The sequence below is a fragment of the Schizosaccharomyces osmophilus genome, chromosome 2, assembly GCF_027921745.1.
Source record: "Schizosaccharomyces osmophilus chromosome 2, complete sequence".
In the NCBI taxonomy this organism is placed as follows: Eukaryota; Fungi; Ascomycota; class Schizosaccharomycetes; order Schizosaccharomycetales; family Schizosaccharomycetaceae; genus Schizosaccharomyces; species Schizosaccharomyces osmophilus.
Window position 1 is genome coordinate 839573 of NC_079239.1, and position 25600 is coordinate 865172.

General features: G+C 38.4%; 9 protein-coding genes across 9 annotated transcripts; 5 read left to right on the plus strand and 4 right to left on the minus strand.

Moving 5' to 3' along the window:
• Window positions 1–645: 645 nt before the first annotated feature.
• Window positions 646–1513, minus strand: sft2 (Golgi transport protein Sft2; the record flags this gene model as incomplete). Its single annotated transcript, XM_056181690.1, has 3 exons — window positions 646–913; window positions 1112–1437; window positions 1505–1513. 3 exons carry the CDS (start codon window positions 1511–1513, stop codon window positions 646–648), a joined length of 603 nt encoding a protein of 200 aa, XP_056038270.1.
• Window positions 1514–1896: 383 nt separating this feature from the next.
• On the minus strand, window positions 1897–9045 carry mok11 (cell wall alpha-1,3-glucan synthase Mok11; the record flags this gene model as incomplete). Its single annotated transcript, XM_056181691.1, has 1 exon — window positions 1897–9045. One exon carries the CDS (start codon window positions 9043–9045, stop codon window positions 1897–1899), a length of 7149 nt encoding a protein of 2382 aa, XP_056037886.1.
• Window positions 9046–9459: 414 nt separating this feature from the next.
• aah2 (alpha-amylase-like protein Aah2) lies at window positions 9460–11446 on the plus strand (the record flags this gene model as incomplete). The annotated part of the gene is made up of 4 exons (XM_056181692.1): window positions 9460–9714; window positions 9764–10078; window positions 10212–11099; window positions 11156–11446. The coding sequence occupies 4 exons, from the start codon at window positions 9460–9462 to the stop codon at window positions 11444–11446; spliced, it is 1749 nt and encodes a 582-aa protein (XP_056037513.1).
• A 268-nt stretch (window positions 11447–11714) lies between these two features.
• On the plus strand, window positions 11715–16679 carry SOMG_02902 (GEF; the record flags this gene model as incomplete). The annotated part of the gene is made up of 4 exons (XM_056181693.1): window positions 11715–11795; window positions 11848–11914; window positions 11970–12094; window positions 12147–16679. 4 exons carry the CDS (start codon window positions 11715–11717, stop codon window positions 16677–16679), a joined length of 4806 nt encoding a protein of 1601 aa, XP_056037882.1.
• A 702-nt stretch (window positions 16680–17381) lies between these two features.
• On the plus strand, window positions 17382–17862 carry SOMG_02903 (protease inhibitor 178 family; the record flags this gene model as incomplete). Its single annotated transcript, XM_056181694.1, has 3 exons — window positions 17382–17483; window positions 17601–17683; window positions 17808–17862. 3 exons carry the CDS (start codon window positions 17382–17384, stop codon window positions 17860–17862), a joined length of 240 nt encoding a protein of 79 aa, XP_056037884.1.
• A 310-nt stretch (window positions 17863–18172) lies between these two features.
• Window positions 18173–18615, minus strand: lam4 (Ragulator complex subunit, LAMTOR4-like protein; the record flags this gene model as incomplete). Its single annotated transcript, XM_056181695.1, has 3 exons — window positions 18173–18327; window positions 18455–18510; window positions 18581–18615. The coding sequence occupies 3 exons, from the start codon at window positions 18613–18615 to the stop codon at window positions 18173–18175; spliced, it is 246 nt and encodes an 81-aa protein (XP_056038159.1).
• A 1290-nt stretch (window positions 18616–19905) lies between these two features.
• On the minus strand, window positions 19906–20790 carry ayr1 (1-acyldihydroxyacetone phosphate reductase Ayr1; the record flags this gene model as incomplete). The annotated part of the gene is made up of 1 exon (XM_056181696.1): window positions 19906–20790. The coding sequence occupies one exon, from the start codon at window positions 20788–20790 to the stop codon at window positions 19906–19908; it is 885 nt and encodes a 294-aa protein (XP_056037897.1).
• Window positions 20791–21523: 733 nt separating this feature from the next.
• Window positions 21524–23644, plus strand: eng2 (cell wall and ascospore endo-1,3-beta-glucanase Eng2; the record flags this gene model as incomplete). The annotated part of the gene is made up of 1 exon (XM_056181697.1): window positions 21524–23644. One exon carries the CDS (start codon window positions 21524–21526, stop codon window positions 23642–23644), a length of 2121 nt encoding a protein of 706 aa, XP_056037888.1.
• Window positions 23645–24121: 477 nt separating this feature from the next.
• Window positions 24122–25483, plus strand: arp42 (SWI/SNF and RSC complex subunit Arp42; the record flags this gene model as incomplete). The annotated part of the gene is made up of 2 exons (XM_056181698.1): window positions 24122–24146; window positions 24222–25483. 2 exons carry the CDS (start codon window positions 24122–24124, stop codon window positions 25481–25483), a joined length of 1287 nt encoding a protein of 428 aa, XP_056037889.1.
• Window positions 25484–25600: the final 117 nt, after the last annotated feature.

Below are 25600 nucleotides of genomic sequence, written 5' to 3' on the forward strand. Positions count from 1 at the left end.
AAAAATTAAGTCAACCTACAATTCTGCGTATTGTCGCGGCAAAACTTCGTGAAAACCAAAAAAAAACAAAATCAATGAAATAAATTGGTTCACTGTAAGATAAAACGAAGACCGAAGCCAAACCGATTAAACTATGTTTCAATTTGTCAAAAATTGACACGTTCGTTTTTTGGTTTCAAGAAAAAAGTCACAGTCCCCGTATCGTAATGAACAGCACCCACTACGATAAATATAATGCGAAAATATTTCGTTTATTGAGTTACAGAAACCAACTCAATTTACGGCTCCTGTGTTGTACTTGGAAAAAGCCTTCTGAGTTGAACTTGTTATACATATTACTACGCTTTTTTTCTTTCATATAACGAGCTCTACATGATGATAGTAAAATCAATTAAAGTATATAAAATAGCACGTACAATTTCGGTAAACGATAAACAAAAGAAAAAGGTTAAGAAAGTAAGAAAAACGAAAGTTTCTTTTTCTGAAGGAACATTATGAATTTAAAAAGTTAGATGCGTTTTGAAGAGTTTCTTCTGGATGTTAATCTCAGAGCTTTTAAGGGTCACAGTAAACAAAATAGAAAGCAAGCAATCATTATGGGTAAAAGAAAGTATGCAAGCTATCACGCCGAACACGATCGCTTTGCTAAGGTAACCAGTTGGACATAGACCGTGAGGCCATCCGTGCTCCAAACGAAACTGTTCTTGTACCAAACGGGAAGAAAGCAATCAAGTAAGCCAAAAACAATATGATATGAATTGCTCCAAAAACAATACTTAGAATTGACGACTTTATATAAATGGTTGATACAACAGTTGCAAGTAGGCTTGCAAAGTACCCTAAGGTAATTGGAAGCCGTTCCTTCGTAATTAACTGCTCAAAGTGAGTTTTGAATCCAATAATGATCGCAAAGCTAAATATTTGTTAACACTAAATACGATTTGATCAAATAAACAGCTCCAGTCCTGACCTAGCGGCAGTTTCACGGCAACGTTATTCCATTCGCAAAAAGAAAAAAAAAAAAAAGAATGAATGAAGAAATGACAACTCCCTCGTTCTATCTGAAGTGAACCGTTGTCCGGTAGGCGATACAGGAGAAGACAGGACTTACCCAAAAACAGCTAACAGACTGCCCATGGTCAACAATAAAACGAATTTTCTTGGCTTCAGTATAAGTACTGGAAACATAAAGCAAACAATTGCATAACAAGCAAAGCTACCTAATAAACAAAGTCCAAACAACATATACCTCTCCCAACGTGACAGGCTGAAGTCGCCGCTCTGAAAGTATGAGCTTCCATTTGCATTAGTTGGTACTTCAGCATAATCGTTCGTCCATGGGAGTGAACTTCTGACGCGCTCGTACCAAGTATTCGTAGATTCTGATGCAGCTTCACCAGTTCGTTCTAACACCGACTGCAGACGCGATTGAAAGCTCTAAAATTTATCATTAGTTTCATAATCCACTTATCATATGTATCTATATCCAAACTTCGCTTCTTACATCTTCCATTTTCTATACTTGTAGTGTGTTGGGCTTTTCCTATAACGTCAGAAACCTCGTTCTACCAGGAATTCTTATACGTCGAAAGATTATTTGGTTTTGTAATTGAAAAGTAACGTATAAAACGTTACTTTTAATTGGAAACAGTTTAAGGGTTCTCGCCCTTCCCCTACACTGTTTCCCTATTAATAATGCACCTTTCAATGGATCCTACATATATATGATCTTACACAGCTAGACTATTAAGAAATCAATTAAATTTATTAACATCTATAACTTATTATGATAGGTATCAACATCGTAAGGGAAATTGTGATTCTTATATCTATGCTTCACTGAATGCCAAACTTAGTAAAACATGATTTAGTATTTCAAACCTTTCCACCTTTAATCTAAGGTCTCATCAAGTTTTCTCGGCGGAAGAAGAGGTAATATCCAACGACAATGCCAAGCTGGCATATGAGGCAAATCCAGAAGGGCGCACTTGCTAATATTTTTACCCCGTCTTTTGGTTGCCAAGATGTAAAATCGAGAAATACGTTTGCTGGCCCAATTCGGCAAGGCGAAGTGGCTCTGCCAACCATGCTAGCTACGGCTCCAATCACTTGGCCAACGTTAAGAACAAGATTGATGTGCTCTCGTGTTAATGTTTGGAGTAAAATAATTCCAATACCCACTGCTTGGACAGTATCCAATAATCCGAGCCATAGCCATAGCATACGAGACATGTATGGTGCCGCTTTTCCAAAGTAAGGAAGATATAAGCCTAAATTAGAAGTTCCCCATAAAGTCTGTAACCACCTTGGAGCACCGAATCCAAGTCCTAAAATGGGTAATATCCATGAATGCTTTTGAGATAATGATGCCAAGCCGCTAATAGCACCTAACCATATTGCAACGTAAAAAAATATAACCAACAAGAATGTCACCCATCTGTTTGCTGACCGTGCTGACCAGACAAACGCCCATGAGCGCCCTTGTAGTGTTGACATCCAATAGTTTTGCAGTATAGAAGCAAAGAAAAACCAAAGAATCAGCCGCCTTCGAAGAACAGACCGATAGAAAGCGGGGATCTTAGGAGGAATTTGCCTGTAAAAGTTTGGTAGCCCTCTGTAAAGCAATACTGTAAAACACAACAAGATCAACGAGATAGACCATACAATAGCATAAACCCAATGAACGGAATGTACTTGTTCAGAAATACCATATTTATTGGGTTTGGAGCTCATATATGAACCCCAGTACCATAACGCAGATGACCATAATTGCTGGCATCCTTGTATGAAACAAGCTCGAATAATCCAATACAGAACATCATAGTTTCCTTCATCACCAAAGTTTAGAGAAAAATACAAAGCCTGGCTTCCTGACGCAGCTGCATAGGTGCATGTTGCTAGCCTTGCTAGCCAGATTCTTGAGCCACCTAAGTTTTCAAAACTAACCAATCCAACGAAGAAAAATGCAAGTCCATAAATCACGAATGGGAGTGCCAAACAATGTACACTAGGAATCAAACAATGCATAGTATACCAGAAGAACGTAGATGCAACATAAATACCGCAAACAACGTAAAGGAAACTTACCGATTGTTCTGAACTTCCGGACAAAAGACTTAACTGGAACGAAGTAACAGCGAGAATCTGTCCCAAAGCAAGAATTACCGTGTATAAAGGCCAGCCTAAGATTTGATGCTGTAGTAACTTGCGACAACCATGGTACTGCTCAAACTCGTAGACGTACTCAGCTTCCTCTTTTTCGGGTAATTGCAACACTTGTTTGTCTAATTCATTTTCATCAATGAAACCGTCTTTATTTTGAGCCAGTTCGGGCAAGTTATTGACGGAACTTGTTACTGCTGCATCATTAAAAAAATGAAGCTTCTCGGGCTTTGAAGAACCAAGCTGTAAGCTTTTTACTTCATTGAAATATTTGCGGGTACATTTCATAATAAAATGATCGATGCACAAGTTGCTTATAGAACTTTTAGGGGTCAGCTCTTGCAACCGTTCAGCGAATATGCATAAAGCTTTACCATCCTCATCATCAAATTTCCTAGGCACTTTCGTCAAAGAAAAATCTCGCAAATTAGACCGAACGGATGCAATGCTAAGCTGAGAGCTATTATGCGGAAGAAACATCTCCGATGATTCAAAGACGTTGTTATTAGACCCATCAAAACTATCGAACCTTTTGTCGAGCTTCAAGTCGCTTTCTGAAGCGATATCAAATGAATCCGTGTTCTCTAAAACATCTTCAACTTCGTTGCTCTTAGAATTATCACCAACAGTATTTGTATGATGAAAGTTTTCTTCAACAGTTGGCTCGGAAACAGGCTGCACCAAGTCAAATTCTATTAGCTGATTTCGATATTCATCACGACGAGGCAATTCATCAAAACTAGAGGACGATACATTTTCCAGGCTTTCAGAAGTTTCACTTACTTCGCCGTCCTTTGAAGCCTCCCCTATACTGAATAGCTCCTTTTCGTGTAAATTTTTAGATATGTCTTTAGTATTTAAACTTTCGTGCCTCAGTTGGTCAAAAAGTTGCTGTTCACCTTCTGACTCTCCTAAATCTTGTTTGAAGCTTTCATCATCAAGAAAAGAAGACTGGAAATTCTGTTGCTGGTTAGAAACTCCATTTAATATTTCGGAATTATTTTTTAAACAGAACTTTATGCAAGTATTAATGTGCTTATTTAAACGAATAACCCATTCAGATATGGGAAATCTCTGAACAGCTGAGATAGCACGCAGTTTTGTACGTGTCTCTTTTGTAGAAGACAAGGCTTGACGACAAGCTTGCTCAAACTGTTTTAGCAAATGTGATGTTGTGCTTGATTCCACAGCGTACCACCAACCAGGCATTTGACCAAGACCGCCCACATTGGCTCCTATTCCAAGAGTACCTTTTCTACCGAATTCGACAGCAACAAGGCCAAAAGGTTCGTCCCTAGATGGAATTAATGCAAAATCGGCACCACTAAAGATATATTGCGGAAGGTGAGTAAACACTGGTCGCGAGAATAATCGTCGTGGATATTTTTGCATCAGAGCTTCAAACTTTTCGGCGGCGAATTTTCCGTATAGATCAATAACAGGTCCTATCACAACTATTTGAGCGTTATAGTTTTCGAGGATTATAGGGGCAATATCGGCAATTAAATCTATTCCCTTTTGAATGGACCATCGTCCAACGAAAATTAAAAGATCCGCATTTGAGTCTATTTCCAAACCTGCCCATTCTTGGGCTTGTCTCTTATCATCCTCCTTCGTAAGTTCAAGATTCCGTAGAGACTCATCGGTTACTTCGAAAACACCTTCACCTTTGTCTGACGGATCTGGATTTGGAAGCTTGCCAATTTTTCGGAGCCCCCAGAAAATGGGATACCTTGCCCACGAACGTTTTCCATATTTTTTCGATACACCCACAACACCAAATCCTTTTTGATGCACTCTTATATAAGATGCGCCAGCATGCAACAAGTTGAAAACATTTCCAAACTGAACGTACTTGGAGCACACATCCAGGGGTATATTGAAAACCGAACAAACCTCCTCAACTTCTTCTGAACTTCGCAGAGGCCAAAGCCCTTGAAACTCAGCGTTGTGCAAAGAAAGAGCTACTGGAACAACCTTTGGCAGCAAATAAACTGGAGCCAGCGCGCCGTGATAATCGTTTATATGATATAAATCAATACTTTTGTTCTCCATTATGTTGGCTATACATTGATTCCACGCGGAATAAAATATTGCCGAGCTTAAGTCGTCAACGCGAGCAGGATAGGGTTCGGATGTTGTCTGCCTTCTAAAGACAGGTGCATCCAATAGCAAGTATGTTATGTTCTTATGCACATATCGGTAAACGTTGATTAAATAGGATTGTCCTATAATTACCACAGTGATTGGATCGTCTGCTTCCATATCAGGATATATCACATCACCCACGCATGGAATAACCCATAGCAAGTCTTGGTGCTCTAAGTTTCTTACCATTAGTTGTGCCATAACGCCCAATCCACCAATCTTGATTCTTATATTCAAAGTCGGAATATCATACTCAAGAGTTGCGAGAAGTATTGTTTTCCTATTGCCTTGAAAGCTACCTTTCTTTTTCATACCCATCATTTTGGGGAACTCCATCATTCTAAATATGATATTATTACTTTTTTCCGTTTCAGAAACATCAGTAAAGTATTTATCAGTATACCCTTTTCCAAAGTCATTGAACTTCACGTGATAAAACAACCTTTTAAAGAGTAAAACAGAAGTTAACCCTGAAATAAGAGGAAGAAGAATAAAACAAATGTAAATTCCCATAGAAACATAAACGGATCCTGAAGGATGAGTATAAAGTCGACGAGCTTGGGGATCAAACGTTATTTTCCATGATAGACTTTTTTTAGGAGGCTCAGATTGCACGAAAAATACATTGTCTTCTAATGCGGAAGGACTTGCCCGCGAAAGGTATGAATCATTCCGTACACTACCATAAATGTAAGACGGATCAGGTTTCCCTTTTTCATTTAGACCCCATACATTGAGTTGAAAAGCTGAAGGATAAGTGTCAGATATTATATGTCCAACAAAGCTTCCATTTTCCTGTATAGACATTTTGTTTCGATCATCAGCATCATAAGCCCATTGTGTTATTTCACTGTCCAGATACATCTGTGGGAACCATCTTTTATGCGAAAAAGCTGCATCGGATTCTTGCATGTGATTTGCGGAACCAGTTAGCTCACTCCAGTACTGTACCATAACATGATGACCCACCCATTTGTGATGACTAGAAATTGACTGTTTCTTTAGATAACATCGAGTAAATGAACCATCGTATTCCTGCCAAGACGACCAGCTTGATCCGAAATCCATCGAGTAACGGAACAGATCAGCACCAGGTGCAGAATGATTTAAACTCAAGTGTTTTCCTTCTAACTGTAATAAATCGAAAGAGTAATTGGCATTAGGAAAAATCATAGGATTGTTAAGAGACCCAATTCGCAGCAGGAAGTGATCAACTGAATCAGTGAATGCCGATCCATCATTGGTAGTAACGTTAGAAACAGTAATTTGGTGTATACCATCCTGAAGGTTATACAAGACAGCTGACCACCTAAATCTGCTGCTGGGTTGACCCGTGAAGCGTAATTGGTCTTCAGAAATTATTGTATCGCAAGTAACAGACTCATAATCGAATTCTCCTAGGGCATTATTTTGAGTTTTAGATGTAACGTGAATACTTTCAGTAATTGATTGACAACTCATTTCCTCTGAAAATTCTATAATGACATTTACCTTTCCATGAGTATTGACAATTCTTGAATCATGCTTCGGGGAGATTTTGGTGATCATAGGGCGCCGAGGAATATATTCGTCAATCGGGACGAATAGTTTGAAACCGTAAGCATCGAGTGCAACATTCGGAAGACAGCCAGCAACCAATTCGTTTGATGTATCCAGTTTTTTATTTGATTCATGTAGGATATACTCATCATACGGATAAACGAGATTCTTGACCGTTGTTCCAGCACCATATGGTGCTACAATCGCATCTTGCGAGTCACAATCATAACTTAACTCGATGGAATGGTTGTGGTTAGTAAATAACAGCCATACGTCGGTAGTTGATAGTGTATGACTAGAAGCATAGGAATACTCGGAAGTCAAGTCCTGCAAAGGCGATAAAGAACCTCTAACGACACTAAAGACACCAACCGTTGTCGGATTGACCCCACTGTTAGGCATATATTCAACGAAAGTCCAATTTCCTAACCTCTTAGATTGCCAACCATCAACTAAAGCCGGATATCTCCGTCTAATATCTTGGAACTCGATAAAAACTTGCCTCTCAACTTTAGCAACGTCAAAGTGGTCTAGCGTGTTCCAACTATCAAAGCAACCCTTCCTAGCGGGAGTAAGATCAATAGCTGGATAGGTAGAGGAATTTCCAGTATAGCATCCATGGATGTACCAAGCGATTGAAGAACACATAGGCTGTCGACTATATAAATAGTTGTCGGCTCTGTTGTCGAGAACATACAAGCCTTGTTCATCACCGTAATAAATTAACGGAACACCGGGAAAAAGAAAAAAGGATATCATCGTACCAAGAATCAGTCTGCCGGGTCCATCCACAACTGAAGACCAGCGGAAAACGTCGTAATTTGAAACTCCGTACAAATGCCTCGGGTCATGCTCCCCAGTCATAGCGTTTAAAGCATCTTCATTGATTGCGATCGTTTCCCAGGCTTCTGTTAAATCCGTGGGCAAATCAAATGGAATTTCCATCAAACCATCCATTCTCAGAAATCGAAGCAGTATACGATAAAATGAATAATGAAAAGCAGCGGCGTCTAAAGCATTTTTTCGTTCTTCTCGTAGAAAAAAAGTATCATTTGAAGGAGTAAGAGCATAGGCATCTTGAATACTGGAAGGTCGTTGATCGGGTTTTCTACCTCTCCCGTAATATATAGAGCCGTAGCTCGATGATCCTGTAACTTCACCAGGAATAAAAAAGTTTTGTTTATTATGCTTTCTAGCGCAATCCCGTATGCTGTCAGCCCAATCAGCTAAAAAGTCAACAGTCATTTGCGTAGCCTTATCAACACGAAATCCATCTACATCAAGCATAGAAATAACTAAGCAAGAAAGCCTTTTAAGTTTTTCAGAAACGGATGGTTTCCATTCTCTCAATCGATCTTGAACCGAGGCAAACTTCGACAACTGTCGTTCCCAATCAGGGTGGCTACCAAAGGCCTCTGTATCTCCGTATTGATCGAATTCGGAATCATAACAACCCTTCCATTCTAAAACCACGGGATACCCATCTTCACCCCAGAATTCGGGAAGGGTGCATTCAAAGTCCCACTCATTTTGAAAAGCCCAATCTCGATAACGGTGCTCGCTTTTCCATAAGGCATTATGCTCCATTAAAGAAAACGGAGTCGTGGTATTAACATAATTTTGAAACCCAACAAGGTCGGAAAGCGTCGCAACAGTAAGGTCTACTATTATATACATATTCCTTTTATGTACTTCTTCAATGGTACTCCTCCAATCATCAATTGTTCCCAAATGAGGATCCAGCAAGGTAAAATCCAGAGGGGAATACTGATCTGCACCCCAAGGCAGGTTCACAAATGGTGTACCAGCGAGATAGATACCCTTGACACCCATGCCTTGAAGGTAATCCAAAGATTTTTTAACTCCAATAATGTCACCGCCATTTCGAAATTCTGTTTCAAGCATATCGTATTCGAATCTGGTGCCATTGATATCATTGTTAGTGGGATCACCGTCAACCCACTTATCCAAAGCAATTGTGTATAAGGGAAATCTCCACGATTTAGGGCTAGGGAAGAAATCATGGTCCATCCATACTCCAGAATAATCAATGGGATTAGTAGCAGCCTCATTGGTATTTAAATTCCATGGTATCTTTTCCGGGTCATACGGTGCACAGCTAACATGAAGGTAATAAAATAAAAACAGGTAGACGAACAATAAACAATGAGATAATGAGAAACGTTTGGGAATCATTCTTTTCTCGCTTGTAAGACTCTATGGAGAAAGAAGGAAAACGTTTCTTGTAAAGAACAGAATAGGAAGGGCCACTCTTAGCAAAGACCTGCCTAATAGTTTTTCTAGTATTTTTGAAAAATAAGACAGATTAAAATAAATTCCTTTTGCTCTAAGCAAAGTATTATAAAAGTAATGATTGTACAATACAAAAGGAGTGCTTTCAAACGAAAGAAAGAAAGCAATTCTTTTTACTAATGAAAAAGATAGATGCTTTTGTTTGGTTGTTGGTCGAGAAAAAAAACAATTTGTAGTAGGCCCCATGTTTGTTTACATTTGTGCATCCCCGGTACACAAATAAAAACAAGCAGCAATTGCCCATACCTAGAACCATCCAGCATACTATCCAACAACAAAAATAGATTTATCAAAAGAATGGATGTACTTCTGGTAAAATTTTTCATCCTTTGTTTTTTTTCGATCAGTCTTTTTCAACTCTCGCAAGCAGGACACAGCGTTGATGAATGGAAAGAAAGATCAATATATCAAGTCATTACCGATAGGTTCTCTCTAAATAAAGATGCTCACGAAAGACTTCCTTGTGATCCAGCTCGATTTATGTATTGTGGAGGAACTTGGAATGGAATTCGAGATCATCTTGACTATATTCAAGACATGGGCTTTGATGCCGTAAGTTTCATATAAAGCCATTACAAAAAAAAACCCACTGACTGTTTAGATATGGATATCTCCTATATTCGAAAACGAAGAGGGAAATAAGATTGATGGTTGGTCATATCATGGATACTGGACGAAAAATCTGTATGGCTTAAATCACCATTATGGAACGAAAGAAGACTTCAAAAATTTAGTAGAAGAGTTGCACAGAAGGGATATGTGGATACTATTGGATATAGCTATAAATTCGATGGCTTTAAACGGACCCCTTGAGAATATAACGTTCGATGGAGTGGTACCTTTTAACGATGAGTCATATTTCCATCCATTTTGTTGGGTTGATTATGAACTGAATGATGTTGAAATAGTTCAAAATGTATGACCAAACTAATCGGAAAATTCAAACTCGAGAATTGACCTACCTAAGTTTTAGTGTGGTTTGTTGTGGTAGCATATGAACACCACTAGCAAAACTATAGTGAACAGAGGCTAACTAAAGTCTTTTCTAGTGCTGGCTTGGAGATGACAATCTTGTTTTAGCAGATTTGGATACAGAAAATCCCGTTATTGTAGAAATATTGCAGAAATGGCTTCGCAATGTCGTAGAGGAATATGACATAGATGGAATTCGTTTTGATGCTACAAAGCATGCTCCTGTGGAGTTCTGGTCAAAGATGGCAGAAGCTGCTGGAGTATTTACGATTGGTGAATATTTTACGGGATCGCCAAGTGAAGCCTGCGACTATCAGAATGCTGGTTTAGATTCTTTTTTGAATTTTCCTCTTTATTGGCCGATGACTTGGGCTTTTAACAATACTGGTCTTCAATGTGAAGCACTTGCGACGGTAATTAATCAAATTCATTCTCAATGCCGAGATGTGAATGCATTGGGAACGTTCATCGGAAATCACGACTTGCCTCGAATTGCTCATAATAACACAGATCAAGCCCGTGTCATGAACGCAATTAGCTTTGTCATGATGTGGGATGGAATTCCTATTATATATTATGGAACGGAACAAAATTTCAACACTTTTCATGATCCTTTTAACAGGGAAGCACTTTGGTTGTCTAAATTCGACACGGGTAACGTGTACTATAAATTGATTGGGGCCTTGAACCGTTTTCGAAAGTCAGTCCAGAAGAAAGACCCCGAATACGTGAATACCCAATCTACCATTCTAAAAGTGCAACTTCATTATATGGTTATCCAGAAGCATAAAGTTATCAGTGTTTTAGGGAATTGGGGTGTTCACAGTCAAGAAGGCTTAACAATTTTATTCATTCCAATGGACGCTCATCCGGGAGATGTTTATTACGATGTTATCAGCGACAAAACGTACAAGGTGGACCAGCAAGGAAAACTTAGTGTTGAAATTTTCTTTGGATTTCCTGTTGTAAGTACTTTTGATGTTAATTCTTTCAATGCTTGCGTACTAACTTTGTTGTATAGATATTGTATCCGCAAACACAGGGTGAAATCCATATTCCTGAGTTTACCCCTACCCTATTACCGGAGACTACATTTATTCCTAGTATTACGATTACAACTCATTATGTGGAACCCACCTACGACGTCCCTTTTGGTTATGATATGCGCGATCATCCAGGAGGTCAACGATTCTGGAATTCCATTGTTTCACAAAAGAGCTCCTCGCCTGAAAGTACTTCAGCCCCAGGGAAAGTATTGCCCATCCTTTTATCTTTTTTCACCTTGCTCTTGCCTATCTTTGTTCTCGCGTGAACTTTCAAATACCTACTTACCATATCCTTATTGACGACTATGATAATTTAATATGAATACAAATATCACATTCAAAATTATTCCAATAATATGAATGGAAATATATGTTTTTTGAATTGGCATTCATTCTGTCTTGTTTATTAACGTAGAAAGTCAAGTTTCCTTATTTCGATTGCAAACCCTAATAAGACTTTACGAGATACCACCAAGTTACTTGTTTACTTGATCGCATTCTTGCCAATTTGCTAAAACCATTCTCAATTTTTTGATGAATCTTTATGAAAATCTAATATCCTTCTTGAACTCTCTTAGCTTAGATTCACGTAAAAAGAATGCCGACTTGAAAAAGGTTCGTTTCTCAATTTCAATAAAGTGAATATTGTTCTAACCTTTTGTTCAAGGATGCTGAATCATCGATTAAGCTCCTGGAGCAAATTAAACAAGACTCTGATTTAAAATTGGCGCTAGGTACGTTTCATACTGGGAGTCTGTGATTGAAACGCGTATGTTAATTTCTTGGTAGTATTAAAGCAAGACGCTTCATTCTTTGGACCTTTTATTTGTGCGCTTGACAGAAAGCTGGATCGTTACATTATTCCTGGATTAAACTCAATTCAATTACTAGCGATTAATAGTGCCTTACCTTCCGTACGTGAAATTTAGTCCTTGAAACTTCCGCTTAGAACTAACTAACAACTAGTCTATTCTTTCAGAATTGTTACGTGTATTAGATGACACATCGTCTTTAGGACAAGATGTGCAATTAAGAATACTCCAGGTAATTCCTATTGTTTGCACAAATTATGCTGAGTATATGCAATTACCGTTATTGGTTTCTGCGCTTCATACCTGCTTTGCTTTACATAATGATAGGAACTTAATAGTTTCTAATGCTGCTTCTGCTACACTTCGTCAGGTTGTGATATTGGTTTTTGACCATTTAAATTATGAAACCTCGGCACAGAGGGTTAATAAAGATCTATTTTCTGGTTTGCTTACTATCTTCTCTAATCTCTGTGCTTTGATTCGTTCTGGAAGCTCAGATTTACTGAAAGTCAATGGCATATCCGATACTTTTGGTTTGGAGTTAATTGAAAGTATTCTAGTAAATCACCATCATTTGTTTGAACGATCTGAGTTTCAAGACTCAGTCCGGAAAGACCTACTTCCCATTATTACCGCCTCTCTCGCCTCCATGTCTAACTTTTCCGTAGCTCTTCGTGTTGCTCGTATTTTATCCATTCTTTTTCAGCATCATACAGCTTCCTTAAGCTTGGATGTCGAAGTCATTTTGACCTTTATAATAAGTTCTCTGGAGAACTCAGAGGCTCCGTGGAAAAAGGCTTTATTCTTGGAAGTTTTACGCTGTCTGTTTAATAATTCTGAACTCATATTTATTATGTATTCGTTATTTGATGGTGTTGAAGGAAGGAAACCAATCATCTCTAAATTAATTACTTCACTCAATCGGATTATTAATGAAAAGCCTTCGATGATAGGAGTAGGTTCTCGAGTACTACTGCCTGATTTTACAGACGATCATTCTTCGGTTTTTTCATCCACACTTGCATTTGAAATGGGGAAAATAATTGGTACATTCACTGGTTCAAAACCAGAGCAAGTAATAGGTATTTGTCGTGCTACAATCCTGAAAACTCCGTGCATTGAGCAATTTGACAAGCAAGATCCGCCCATCGTACCCGCTGCTTATTTGGTTTATCTGGCTATGTGTTCTTTGGTATCTCTTTGCAAATTTACTGCAGAGTTTGTTATGGATTTTCACGAAAATGCCTCAGACAATGAACTCTCGGGTTTGCTTTCCTCTCTACAATCTAATGAAGATATGGAATTGTATCCGGATATATATCCAAAATTGAAATGCTATTACGGCATAATTTCCCAGAATTGGACTGCCTTTCTGGTTTCATATTCTACTTTCATGTCCTGTGCATTGAGCATGGAGTTGCTAAAGTTTAGTGTCGATTCTTATGTGAAATTTATTTGTGTTTGTACGATCTTCAGGTTGGAAACCCCTCGAGATGCTTTGCTGACAACTCTCAGCAACAAAGCTGTACCTTCAATTTTGTTGACTGGAAATACGCCGAATAGCAACTCGAATACCGTCTCTAATAACGGACGTTTGTCCACTTCGACTATGTTTAGTGTCGAAGGATTAAAGGAAGCAGCGACGACCATAGCTGGAATGGCAACTTACGATAGTCATGATGATAAACATAAATCATTTTCTTTAAGAGAAATTATATTTTTGCGAAGTTTGTCTTTCGTTGCTCAACAGGTTGGCGAACTATTGGGTAAAGGATGGAAAATATTGCTTGAAACGGTTGATAAAGCAGATATTATTTTAAACAGATCTCCTTCATCTAAACATTTGTCGACCAGCAGCTTAGGTCGTCTAAACTCTTCGCATTCGGTTGGGCATGAGGGTAAAGTCATGACTGGTCTAATGGATCATGAAGTGATATCGTATAGAAGCGAACTTTCCGAACTCATGTTATCTACTTCTAAATATAGTGACCCATCTTTTTTGGAGTTCCTTGAATCTCTACTGACAGTCCTCACGTCCTCGTGTATAGATCAAACGAATAGTTTGACTGTACCGGTGCAGCCTGAAGAGAGGACTTCTATATCATCTCGAGGATCTTCAGCGAGGCTTTCAGCAAATAGATCTATTTCGGGGGGGATTCGCCTACTACGGAAAAACTCGGAAGTCTTTTATTCATTCACTATTTTGGAAATGATAAGTTCCTGTAACTCAGGTCGTTTGAGCAATACAAAGAAAGTAAACGAAATATGGCCTCTAATCTCTTCTTCGTTAAACGATATTTTCAAAAATTCAACGGTTCCCCCAGAACTTAGAACAAGAGCTGCCAAGTGTTTAGCTAATATATTGGTAGAACTCTGTTCTTGCATTTCAAGTGAAAAAACTGTAGACAACAGAAAATTTCAGCAACAGTTTCTACAATCAGTGAACTTGCTACAATCGTCGGTTGAAATTTCCGATACTACATCGAAAAACGTCGAATATGATATTTCTTCAATTGGCCTCGAAGCTTTAGCGTTAATTTTAGAAACGGTAGGACATAATTTGTTTGAAGGATGGATTTATGTATTTGATATGCTTCGATTTAGTTGTGCCGAATGCTCCGATTTGTTTGGCCAGGACAAAGGGGCAAAGACCGTGAGATTGGCTTTTTCCTGTTTACAGCTAATATGTACCGACTTTTTGGGCTCATTGGACATGGATAACTATCTTGATTTGCTGGATACGTTACTTGTGTTTTGTCGACAAGAAAAGGATGCCAATGTATCACTCACTGCAGTCGGATTGTTTTGGATTGTTTCGGATACATTAAAAAGCATGTTTAGTAAGTCCGACTGTTCTTGTACTTATACTTCCTTGGAAGAATTATATATGTTCACCACCACGAAGAGAAGAGACATTTTGCCAGAAGTATTATGGATTATGCTACTTGTGCATCTAGCAGATTTGTGTGAAAATTCATGGGCCAGTGTGAGAGATGGTGCTGCTCAAATACTATTTCGAATTTTCAATTCTCAATGCTCAAACCTGGGAATCAATGCATGGGCTTCCTGCTGTCAACTTGTTATTTTAAAGATTCTTTCATCACAAACAAAACTTGCAAAGGCAGCACTGAACAGTGATGTTCATAATGAAGACGCTGAGCAAACGAGTGCTTTAATAATTAGCGGTATAGCTAATGTATTTTCAGCAAACATGGACATGCTTTTAAAGGTGGAAGGAATTTTGAATGTTGTGAAAGAGACGTTCAAATTTATGCAAAACTTTCATAACGGTAACTATAAACGTATTTGCATGAGTAATTTTAAAGCGTTGAGGGAGCTGGCCTTCCATTCGTCTCAGTACAAACAAAAATCATTGATCTTCAACGAATTGGTCGAACTTGAATTCGAAAATTGGATATCTTTCTGTGAACTTTCTTTTGACGACCCTGTCATAAGCGGTTTACCTCAGGAAGGTCTCAAATTACTCGTTGAATGTTTGTGTTATTTATTAAAATCATATCGGTTTGAGGAAGAGAAGCTCTTTCCCGCGTCAACAAGGATACGTAAAATTATATTTTATGAAGCAAGTCCATCATATGCCTTGGACATAGACTTCTTATCTTCGTTACAGGAAGCGACATTTGCATTATTAGATTGCTTGATTGAAGAATACAATCAGGAAGGTATAGTCGTCGACATTTGGGCTGACATATTATATTATGCATTTCATGAAGACAAGTTATCACCAAACTCGTTACCGACATATATTTGCTTTTCGAAGAAAATATTAGAACGAGTGAAACAAATTACTGCGGAGAAGAATCTGCCTATGCTTGTTTTATCGCACTTTTTTGACTCGTTATTAGTACCTATGAAATTAAAATATCGATGTCCAAAGCCGAGCCGTATCATTGAGAACCAAGCACCTATCTGGACAATTGCGAGCTCAGTATTTGTTGATTTGATTACAAACTGCTTTTTACGACTTGAAAGAAAAGATGCGTTGGAAGAAAATGATCAATTAAAGGTGTTATTTGACTTTTGCGTGAAAGCTATGCGATCGGCTGTATATCCAGATATAAATTACGAATTTGTTTGGAGTCTTGAAAAGACTTTTGAAGAGCAAGACGTCAATTGCATAAAAGCGTTACATTCTCTTTGGAAGCCATATCTGCATTCATCTTCGTTATCGGCCCAGATTCGGGAATATTTTACGGTGTTTTGTAAGGGATCCGTTCAGTACCAAATGCGGGAAACTGAACCTATGGTGATATGTTCAAATGAGGTTGAGGTACAAAAAGAAACAGGGTATGCTTACTTTCCTTCGACGGAGACGCCTATACCGAATTGCCGTCCGCGGGTGGCAGAGCTTTGCTATTCGATTTTGTTGCAAGAATGTCAGTCGTCCTTTGAACAAGTTAGAGAGGAGGTGATGCTTATGTTACAAAGTCGTATATGTTGGTCTTTGAAAAGGTACATGGCAGATCGATTTGTATCGGGTTTGCTTCCGTTGGCAGATTGTCAAAAGGAGGATATGGATAAAGTGACCGAATGTGTTTCGTCGGAACCCATCTTGTTTTCAAGCTCTGTTCGGTCCCTCTTGCGACGTGCTTATTATACTATGAACGCACTTCCCGTATCTAGTAATATGAATTTAAAGATTGGCGAATTGACTTTAGGAAAATAAAACTGGATCAGAATTTAATTGCTTGCTTAATGAATGAGATGCCTAATGAAATGTCAGTTTCATGAACAAAGAAGAACCCACTTAATGAAACGACGTAAACCGTAAATATTTTCTTTTCACTATTGTTTTTTCTTACGTTGGCATATGTAATTTGTATGGATTGATTTACAATATCAAACGGAATCCTAAGCCATTTTCATTTGATAACCAATTTCATTGGAAAGAAGATGCCACACAAAGAGAAGTAATCAAAGAACCGTTACGTTACACACATACAGACATGAAACAAACCTTCAAAAATATTCAAAGAAAAAACAATTATCTTTATATTTCCAAAAGGACCATGGAAGATCAATAAAGATTTTTTTTGTTTTATTTTTATTTTTATTATTTACTATTTATGTTTTGTTTATACTAGCAAAAGGCTCGGGTAAGGCACGGCTGTGAATGTGAATGAGACGGGATGACACCATAGCTAACCTACGATTAACTAACCGAATGCGGAGAAATATGATTCAAAAAGTAGGTCATCCTGAGGTCAGGTATATGGAAACTAGGACTATATAAGAGAGACGAAACAAACAAGAATATCTTATATCAATTGCAGTTAAAATTCAAAGCATTCTTTACGTTGTTTTTCTTTTGAATCATTTAATTTAAAAAAAACCAACCCTACCACATTCCTTACGGTTACAGAGCAAAATGAGTGCCGGTACAACAACTGAAAAGAAGATTCCTCCTCCTGTCGCTGAGTCAAAGCACGTTGGAAGACGCATGTTTGAGAACCAAAATGATCCCAGAAATGTATGTGTCACTAGTTTTGCTAGTCCTAGTCCTAGTCCTAGTCTTAGTATTTGTATTTGTATTTGTTGCTACAATTGTACTTGCCTTAGGACAGTTGCTAATCCATGTCTTTTTTAGACATATCCAAAAGAGGAACTTCCTGAATCCTACAGAGTCTTGCCTCCTGGAACATTCAGTACAATGGACTATCGTGATGAGAGGTAAGTTTAACAGCGCTCCACACAAAAGGACACAGAGAAGCAAAAATACGTTTAAATTGATGTGAAAAATTTGAAGTTGAAGTGTTTGAAGAATGGAACGGATGACTAACGTCTTTTGTTTTAGAGTCAACTTTCACACCGATGCAGATGGTACTATTACCTATGTAACTCGGGGTTAAGAAGAGCAGTGTCATGCTATATGTCTTTTGATGAAAGAAATCTAGTCGTTATGAGATTTGTAATGAAATAAGTTTAAGATAAATCATGCTTTCATCTGTATTTTTCTTGTAAAGAATTGTAAAAAAACCTATAAAGGATAGGAAAGGGGAGTGACGATAGTACTGGAACATGCTCAATAGGTGTGAAAGCGTAAGAAACAGAGTCTTTCCTTGGAAAAAAACTGGAACAAAGCAAAGAAAGGGCGGTTGCTTTGAAAAAAACCAAAAGGAAACACAAAAGGGATTGCCTAGTTGTCGATTTCTCAATTCTTCAAGGATTGCGATATGCTAAGCCAAGAACATAGGATTCTTTTTCATGCACTAAGATTCTCTTGTTTGTTTTAGGAATGTACAAGACTTCCGAAGGAACTGAATTCGTCCATTCACAGACGAGCCGTTCTTCTTCTGGTGAGATTGTCCCAGCGACTATATAGCAGAGGATGAATTAGCTTTTTGTTCAAAGAAAGTATGTACATGGAGGGAATCCTCTTGGATACACATGATTTTGGATCGATTGTTCCGAGAGGAAACAAGAGCATTTCATTCTACATACCTGCAACGGCAAGGCCATTTCTAGTCAACACAGCTCCGGAGAATTTCTCATTTACACTAGAATCATAGTTAGTTTTCCTAAACCTTTGGGCCTGCGCAATAGAATAGACTACAAACTTGAACTTACCACTTGTTGAGTTCTTGAACCAAGTTTCCCTCCATCCTGGTGGTTGAAACAATCAAAAAAGTGAAAAAAACGAAAAAAGAAAAGACGAAATGATTACTAACAATCAATGAATGGCATGAAACGAAGGAAAACGATCAAAGTCACTTGGGTTTTGTAAGGACGAACGAGAGTTGAAACGAGATCTTCCTGGGTTTCGGTATGTAGCTATAACGGAACGATTTGAAACCAAGCTATGAAATTTGCAGTTGTTGTTGTAATTGTTTTTACGATGAAATGTGTTTATGATCTGCTTGTTCTATTTGTTTGCTGAATAGAATAGGCAATTCTTTTGTTTTCACTCATGTAGTCATGTTCACAGAGAACAACAACAAAAAGTAGGAGAATAGCAAAACGGAAGAGAAAACAAAGTCATTTGTAGTATGTATATAGCTGAACATAAAAAAAAAATTAAAAAATAAACATGAATCTCAACTCAAAAGGCAAGTTTCATCAGTGGATGCTTTCACTTGGACGCGATGTTACATCAAGACTGTAATTGCTAGTACTAGAAATTCATAAATAAAGGTTCATCTGTTGACATTTTGTTAAAACAGTCGACAAGAGCATTCGTTCTATACGATTGATCATACTAGTCGACATTCGGATTCAAGAACAGTATATCAATCAACGCGCTTTGCTGGTCTGTCGCATAAAGCAAAACAACTATAATAAGAGGCTCGTTGAGAGTCATTGTTTCAATTCAAATCGAACCTTCCAACAAATCTACCATAAAATTGATTCAAACAATCAAGCCAATGGAACCAATCCTCAAGACGAGTGTTTCAAGAGTTGCAAAGCAGATATTTACATTTTTTCATAATCTTTATAGTAAGTTTCTTGCTTGATAATACCAAGCAAGGAAAATAATTTTATTTTACTTTATTTTACTATTATTTTTTATTTACTTATTTAAAGCAGGTACAGATGCGATATTTCGTCTCGTGCGGATTCTTTTTTGTGGAAAAAAGACCAACTCTATGAGACTGAAGAAAATGACTATCAAGTCGAAGAAGTCCGAATCGAAATGTTCAGCAAAAAAACATACATGGATTGTAACTTTTGACACGTACTACTCTACTCGTAAACAAAAAAGTTATGAGGGAAATAATTACTGTTTTCATCCATAAGAATATTTTATTAATTCGTTCATATTGTATCTTAACTTACCATAGTTCCTGTACAAAGATACTTGGAGCCGAGCGAAAGAGAAAAAGCTGCAACTTCATCGCCAAAGAATAAGAGTTCTGCGCTGCTTTTCCACATGATACATCACCACCGCGGGACATTTAATCGAGATCGACAGAGGCTTCGGCTGGTAATTTCGCAGCAAGACTCAAAATTGGAGTAAATACCTCCACGGGAAAGAAAGACGCCATACGAACAGTCTGAGAATGTTGGCCTGCCCAGAGCTGAGCAGGAAGAACTCCTTTCCTAAACAGTTGGTACCAATGGCCCCTCGCCACCACCTTCCCATATACTTCTTCTGCATACTGTTTCGGCGTTACAGTAGCTTTGTCCGCCGGCCTGTCAGCAGACAAAAGTTGGTCTCTGTACGGATAGTATATTGAGTTTTCTGAAAAGGTATTCTCGTCTAAACTTGAATCCTCTTTCTCAAAGATACCCGTTGAGATTAATCCTGTCATAACGCTCGTCACTTGCACTCCGAAAGGAGCTAGTTCAACGCGGAGGGTGTTGGCATAGGATAACAAGGCTGCCTTGGACGCATTATAAGAAGAACTAAACACGAATGGTACATAGGAAACAAGTGAATTCGTGTGCACAATGGTTCCTTTGGCCCGAATTAACTGTTTTTGAAACGCCGTGTTCGTTCGCATAGGTCCATACAAATTGACCTCCATTAGCTTGTGTACTTTAGGAATTTCAAGGTCAATGGCTGCTGCTACTATAGAGATTCCAGCGTTGTTGATCAGATAGTCTAATTTCCCTCCCGTTTCACTTCGCACTACTTTCTCTGCTTCACAAACTGACGTCGTATCTGTAACATCCATTAGAATGGTACGAATACCCATCTCCTCGAGATTGCGCATGGTTTCAAGTTTGCGCGAAGTAGCAAAGACCTTGAAACCTTGTTTGTGAAACTCAATTGCCAATGCATTTCCTATCCCTCTTTCACTGCATCCTGTTATAAGGACATACTTTGTATCCTTCATCATGAATTACGTCCTTTATAAATTGTTGTTAATGTTAAGTCAGATCCTCGCTAAGTCAATCAAGGAAGCGAATTCTTAAGGAAAAGGTCCCAAGGTCCAATTCTTCTCTTGAACATCAAAAAGAGCACTTTTTTGTTAAATGCAGCTTCAACTTGCCATTTCTGATCATGTCCCTTTTCTTGTTTCTTGAAATGTCCACTTCTCACGCTGCTCCATGTAAACAAACAAAAACGGAATCTCCTCTTTATTTGTTTATATTTTGGATTTCCAATATGGATTATCCCTTAAAGATTGGTCGTTCAGTCGGACATAAAGCGATCATTCCATGTTTGTTTATATGGTTTGTCATTACGTATACAGCAATCCATTTGGTTATATAAATGACCGTGAATCTACTTTTTTTAACCAGAGCCAACCTTCTCCTTTCTTTTGAGCTTTCATTACTTTTATTTGGATTTCCTTCAACAAACAAGTCTTCATTTCGAAATCGTTCAATTCACTATTCCAACAAGATATTTGATTGTGTAGTAATTGTATTCCGAATTCAAGATATTTGTTAAAGGAATCATCCTTTCTTTTCACCGAGTTCTTCCCAAACTCGACAGCAGCTTTTGTCATCAACCATATCTTATTGATTCCGCCCTTAGGAACCAATACTAAAAAGCATTTATATATCCTCCATAATCTTTTTGATAAAAAAACCTTCTTTTAAAATACCTTTTTGAATTCAACAATGAGTGTCTTGTCGCCTATTGCTACTGGCGCTCCTAGTTCCACCTTCCCTCAGATTGATCATCCTTTACAACCCAAGGGAATTTCCGTCTCTGATAAACCCATCCAAACTAACAAATACTATGGTAACTTTTTCTTGGAAGACCAAAAGTTTCCAAACTTTTCTCAACCATACTCGTTGACATGGCGGAACAAGGATGATAACTTTTCTGGTATGGGAATCAGTCAGACTGATGCTGACCAGTATACTTACGGACCTGATGCTAGCAAGGATCCAGTTGAGTTCTACATCAATCCCGCAGGACTGTTCTCAATAATCGTTTCTGCAGATGAATTTTCTTCCGGAAACACCCTTTCCGCTACTGATTCTCGCCATTTTTCCGTTCAAGTTACCCTTGAGCCCTCTGAATCAAACTCTGGAAGCATTACCTTTCCCATTGTTACCGGAAGTGCATTCATCAGTTCCATCTACAAGAATTTGACACCTGTCTTCAACTCCACCATTTCCGTCAAGTCCCTCGAGAAGAGCGACTTCAGTGGTGGTTCCAAATACAAGGTAACTTTGAACGATAACAAGCTTTGGCTCATTTATGCGTTCCCTTCTGACTCTAGCTCCTTCGATTTGAAACAAGATAGCAACAGCAAGTTGACTGCCTCGTCTAAATTTAACGGACTTGTTCAAGTCTGCAAAGTTCCCAATGCTAGTGTCAGTGACGGTTCCGGTGAGAAAACTTTTGATCAGTATGCTGGTGTTTATGCCACTGGCATCACTTTGAGTGCTAATGTTTCCAACAATACTGGTGAATACTGGTTTAGCTTTGACAAGGCTGGTGACAAATCCAAGAGCCCACTAGTTTATGCTCTTCCTCACCATCAAAGTACCTTTGGTTCTGATACTCAAGGAGCCAAAACGGGTATGGCTCTACAGAGCACTGTCATGGGTGTTATGATTGCTTATGCTGCAGACAAGTGGCATTTGGTGGAAGACAACCTCCCAACAGATGTTGAGTTTGTCCCACTTCCTTGGAATGGAGGGAAATCGAACTACTCTGATCAAACTTTGAATGCTATCAGGTCGGCCTGCGAAAATGACATAAAGTTTGATGTCGTGACGGCCTCAGATACAAATAGTATGTATGCATCTGGTAAAATCTTGGCAAAATACGCACAAGTTTGCTTGGTGGCCTCCAAGATTTTGAAGGACGACAACTTGACGAATACTGGTCGTGAAAAGTTGCAGCAAGCCCTTCAAAAATTTGTCGATAACAAAGAACAGTTCCCTCTTAACTTTGATAAAACTTACAAGGGTCTCATTAGTACCGCTGGTCTCAAGGAACCTCTTGCTGACTACGGTAATACTTACTACAATGACCACCATTTCCACTATGGCTATCACATTTATGCAATGGCTGTAGCTGGATCGTTGAATTCTGGTTGGATTAAGGATCCTCAAACTGACTTTGTCAATGATCTGATCCGTGATGCATCAAATCCTGTGGAAGATGATGAATACTTCCCATTCTTCAGATCCTTCGATTGGTTTGCTGGCCACTCTTGGTCTAAGGGTTTGTTTGCAAGTGGTGATGGTAAAGATGAAGAGTCAACCTCTGAAGACTACAACTTTTACTACGCTATGAAGCTCTGGGGATTGGTTAAAAACAACAACAACATTATCAATCTAGCAAATTTGATGCTGGGAATTATCAGAACTAGCATGAATGCTTACATATATATCACCCCTAAAAATACTATCCAACCCAAAAAGATTCGTGGTAATTATTGTGCAGGAATCACCTTTATGAACAAGGTTGACTATACTACCTACTTCGGTACCGATGAGTACTTAAAACAAGGAATCCACATGATTCCAATCACACCAATTAGTGGATATGTTCGTACTCCTTCATATGTGAAGGCAAGCTGGGATGCTAAAATCGCTCCAATTATAAATAACTTTTCGAACAATTGGACCGGTATTGTTTATTCCAATTATTCTATTACCGATCCAACTGCTGCCTGGAAGGAATTTACTTCGGACAACTTTAAGGACGAGAATATCGACGAAGGTGCTTCAAGGACATGGTATTTGGCATTGGCAGCTGGTATGGGTGCTACTCCTTAAAGTGGCGCCTGTGCTACGAAGAGACGTTTAACTTGAATGAAAGTAATGAAAGAAAGGACTGTTATCAACAGGAAGGCTCAGCACTCTCTTAACTGAGAATGCTTTTATGACAAACCGCTAAGGATTAGTCTAAATGAATTTACATGCTAATTGTTACGGCAAATTTGGCAGTTTTAACACAACATTGAGGATTTAGGCATGACTGTAAACCTTTTATTCCATTCTTGTAATTTTTTCTAAAAATATAAAATAAATGTAGTAGTAACGAAATTACAGGTACTTTAAGGTAAGTTTTGAAGGATCCTTTGCTAGCTGTTAAGTAGATGATGCCGAAGTAGGCATTGCACTATACATAAGCGTAGATCAAGAGTGATATTATACTTAAGTAAGCGGTCCAAATACCAAAGTAACTTTTTACAGAATTTGTGTAAAGAAGAGATCAAAAAAAGATTTTAATACCGCTTTTCAGTGACGGCAATGAGTAGGAATTCTGCTAATCTTGGTAAGAAACCTTAGAAGCGATTTGTCCAAGTTTTCGTTATTAATGGAAGGAAAAGCTAACAAACATGTTTATTAGTCGAGATTCCGGCCTTGGTTATAGATCCTGGAACATGTTCGACACGCTTTGGTTTTGCTGGTGAAGAAACACCTGAGGTTATACTCCCATCTAAGTACGGTGTTTTGCAAGGAAGCAATGGAGATAGAAAAAATATTATAGACGAGTTACAGATTCATGCACCCATCCCTGGTATGGAGATTACCAACGGTACAAACGATGGGATAATTCAAGATTGGGAGTCTACATTACAAATATGGAATAAAGGACTGAAAAACAAATTAAAAGTTGACCCAACGGAGTATGCCATGATGATTACAGAACCGAGCTGGAATACTCAAGCTGTTCGTCAACAGACGATGGAAGCAGTATTTGAACAGCTTCAGGCACCTGCGTTTTATCTAACCAAACAAGCTGTTTGTGCTGCTTTTGCAAGTAATAAAGCAACGGCTTTGATTGTTGACCTTGGCACTGATAATGCCACTGTAACACCTGTTGTCGATGGCATTGCTGTGCGAAAAGGCATCGTAAAGCAACTTGTTGCTGGAAATTTTTTGAATGCAAATATCAAAAGTTTATTCTCTAAAATGAACATAAACGCTGTACCTCACTATCAGGTAGCCAGGAAATCAATCGTTATTGAATCTTCCAGACCCGGAAATGCAGAAGAGGTGAAGCCAGCAGTTTTCTATGATCCGATTGACGGTTTAACAGATTCCTATAAAGAGTTTAAAAATAAACGAATAGTTGAAGAATGGAAAGAAAGCGTCCTGGAGACGTTAGAAACTCCATTTGATGAATTTAAAGCATCCACAAAGAACCCCAAGCATTTTGAGTTTCCCGATGGCTCAAACTATCAATTTGGCGTCGACCGATTTCGTGTTGGTGAAATCTTGCTTAACCCTAGCTTTGCTTCTAATGATTCCTCTGAAAGTACCCCTCCGGAAAATGCTGTTGGGCTTCACAACCTGGTGTACCAAAGCATTGTCGCATGCGAAAGCGAGTTACGGTCACAGTTATTTAATAATATTGTTTTAACGGGTGGTACTTCACTCATACCTGGTCTTACAGAGAGACTACAAGGTGAGCTTCAAAGACTAGCTCCGGGAAACCGAGTCAATGTACACACTAGCGGAGATTCTACTTATCGAAGTAATGCTTCATGGCTGGGAGGCTCTATTCTGGCGAGTCTCGATAACTTTCAACATCTATGGGTTTCAAAACAAGAGTACGATGAAGTGGGAGTAGATAGAGCTTTGTTTGTAGAAAAAAGATGCAAGTAGGAATTATAGAATTCTGCAAAACAGAAGAAAAATGCTTTTCAAATATCTTCTACGATAATAATATTCGTTCATTCATTTTTCTGTTAGCTATACAATTTAAATAAATGCTGTAAAGTA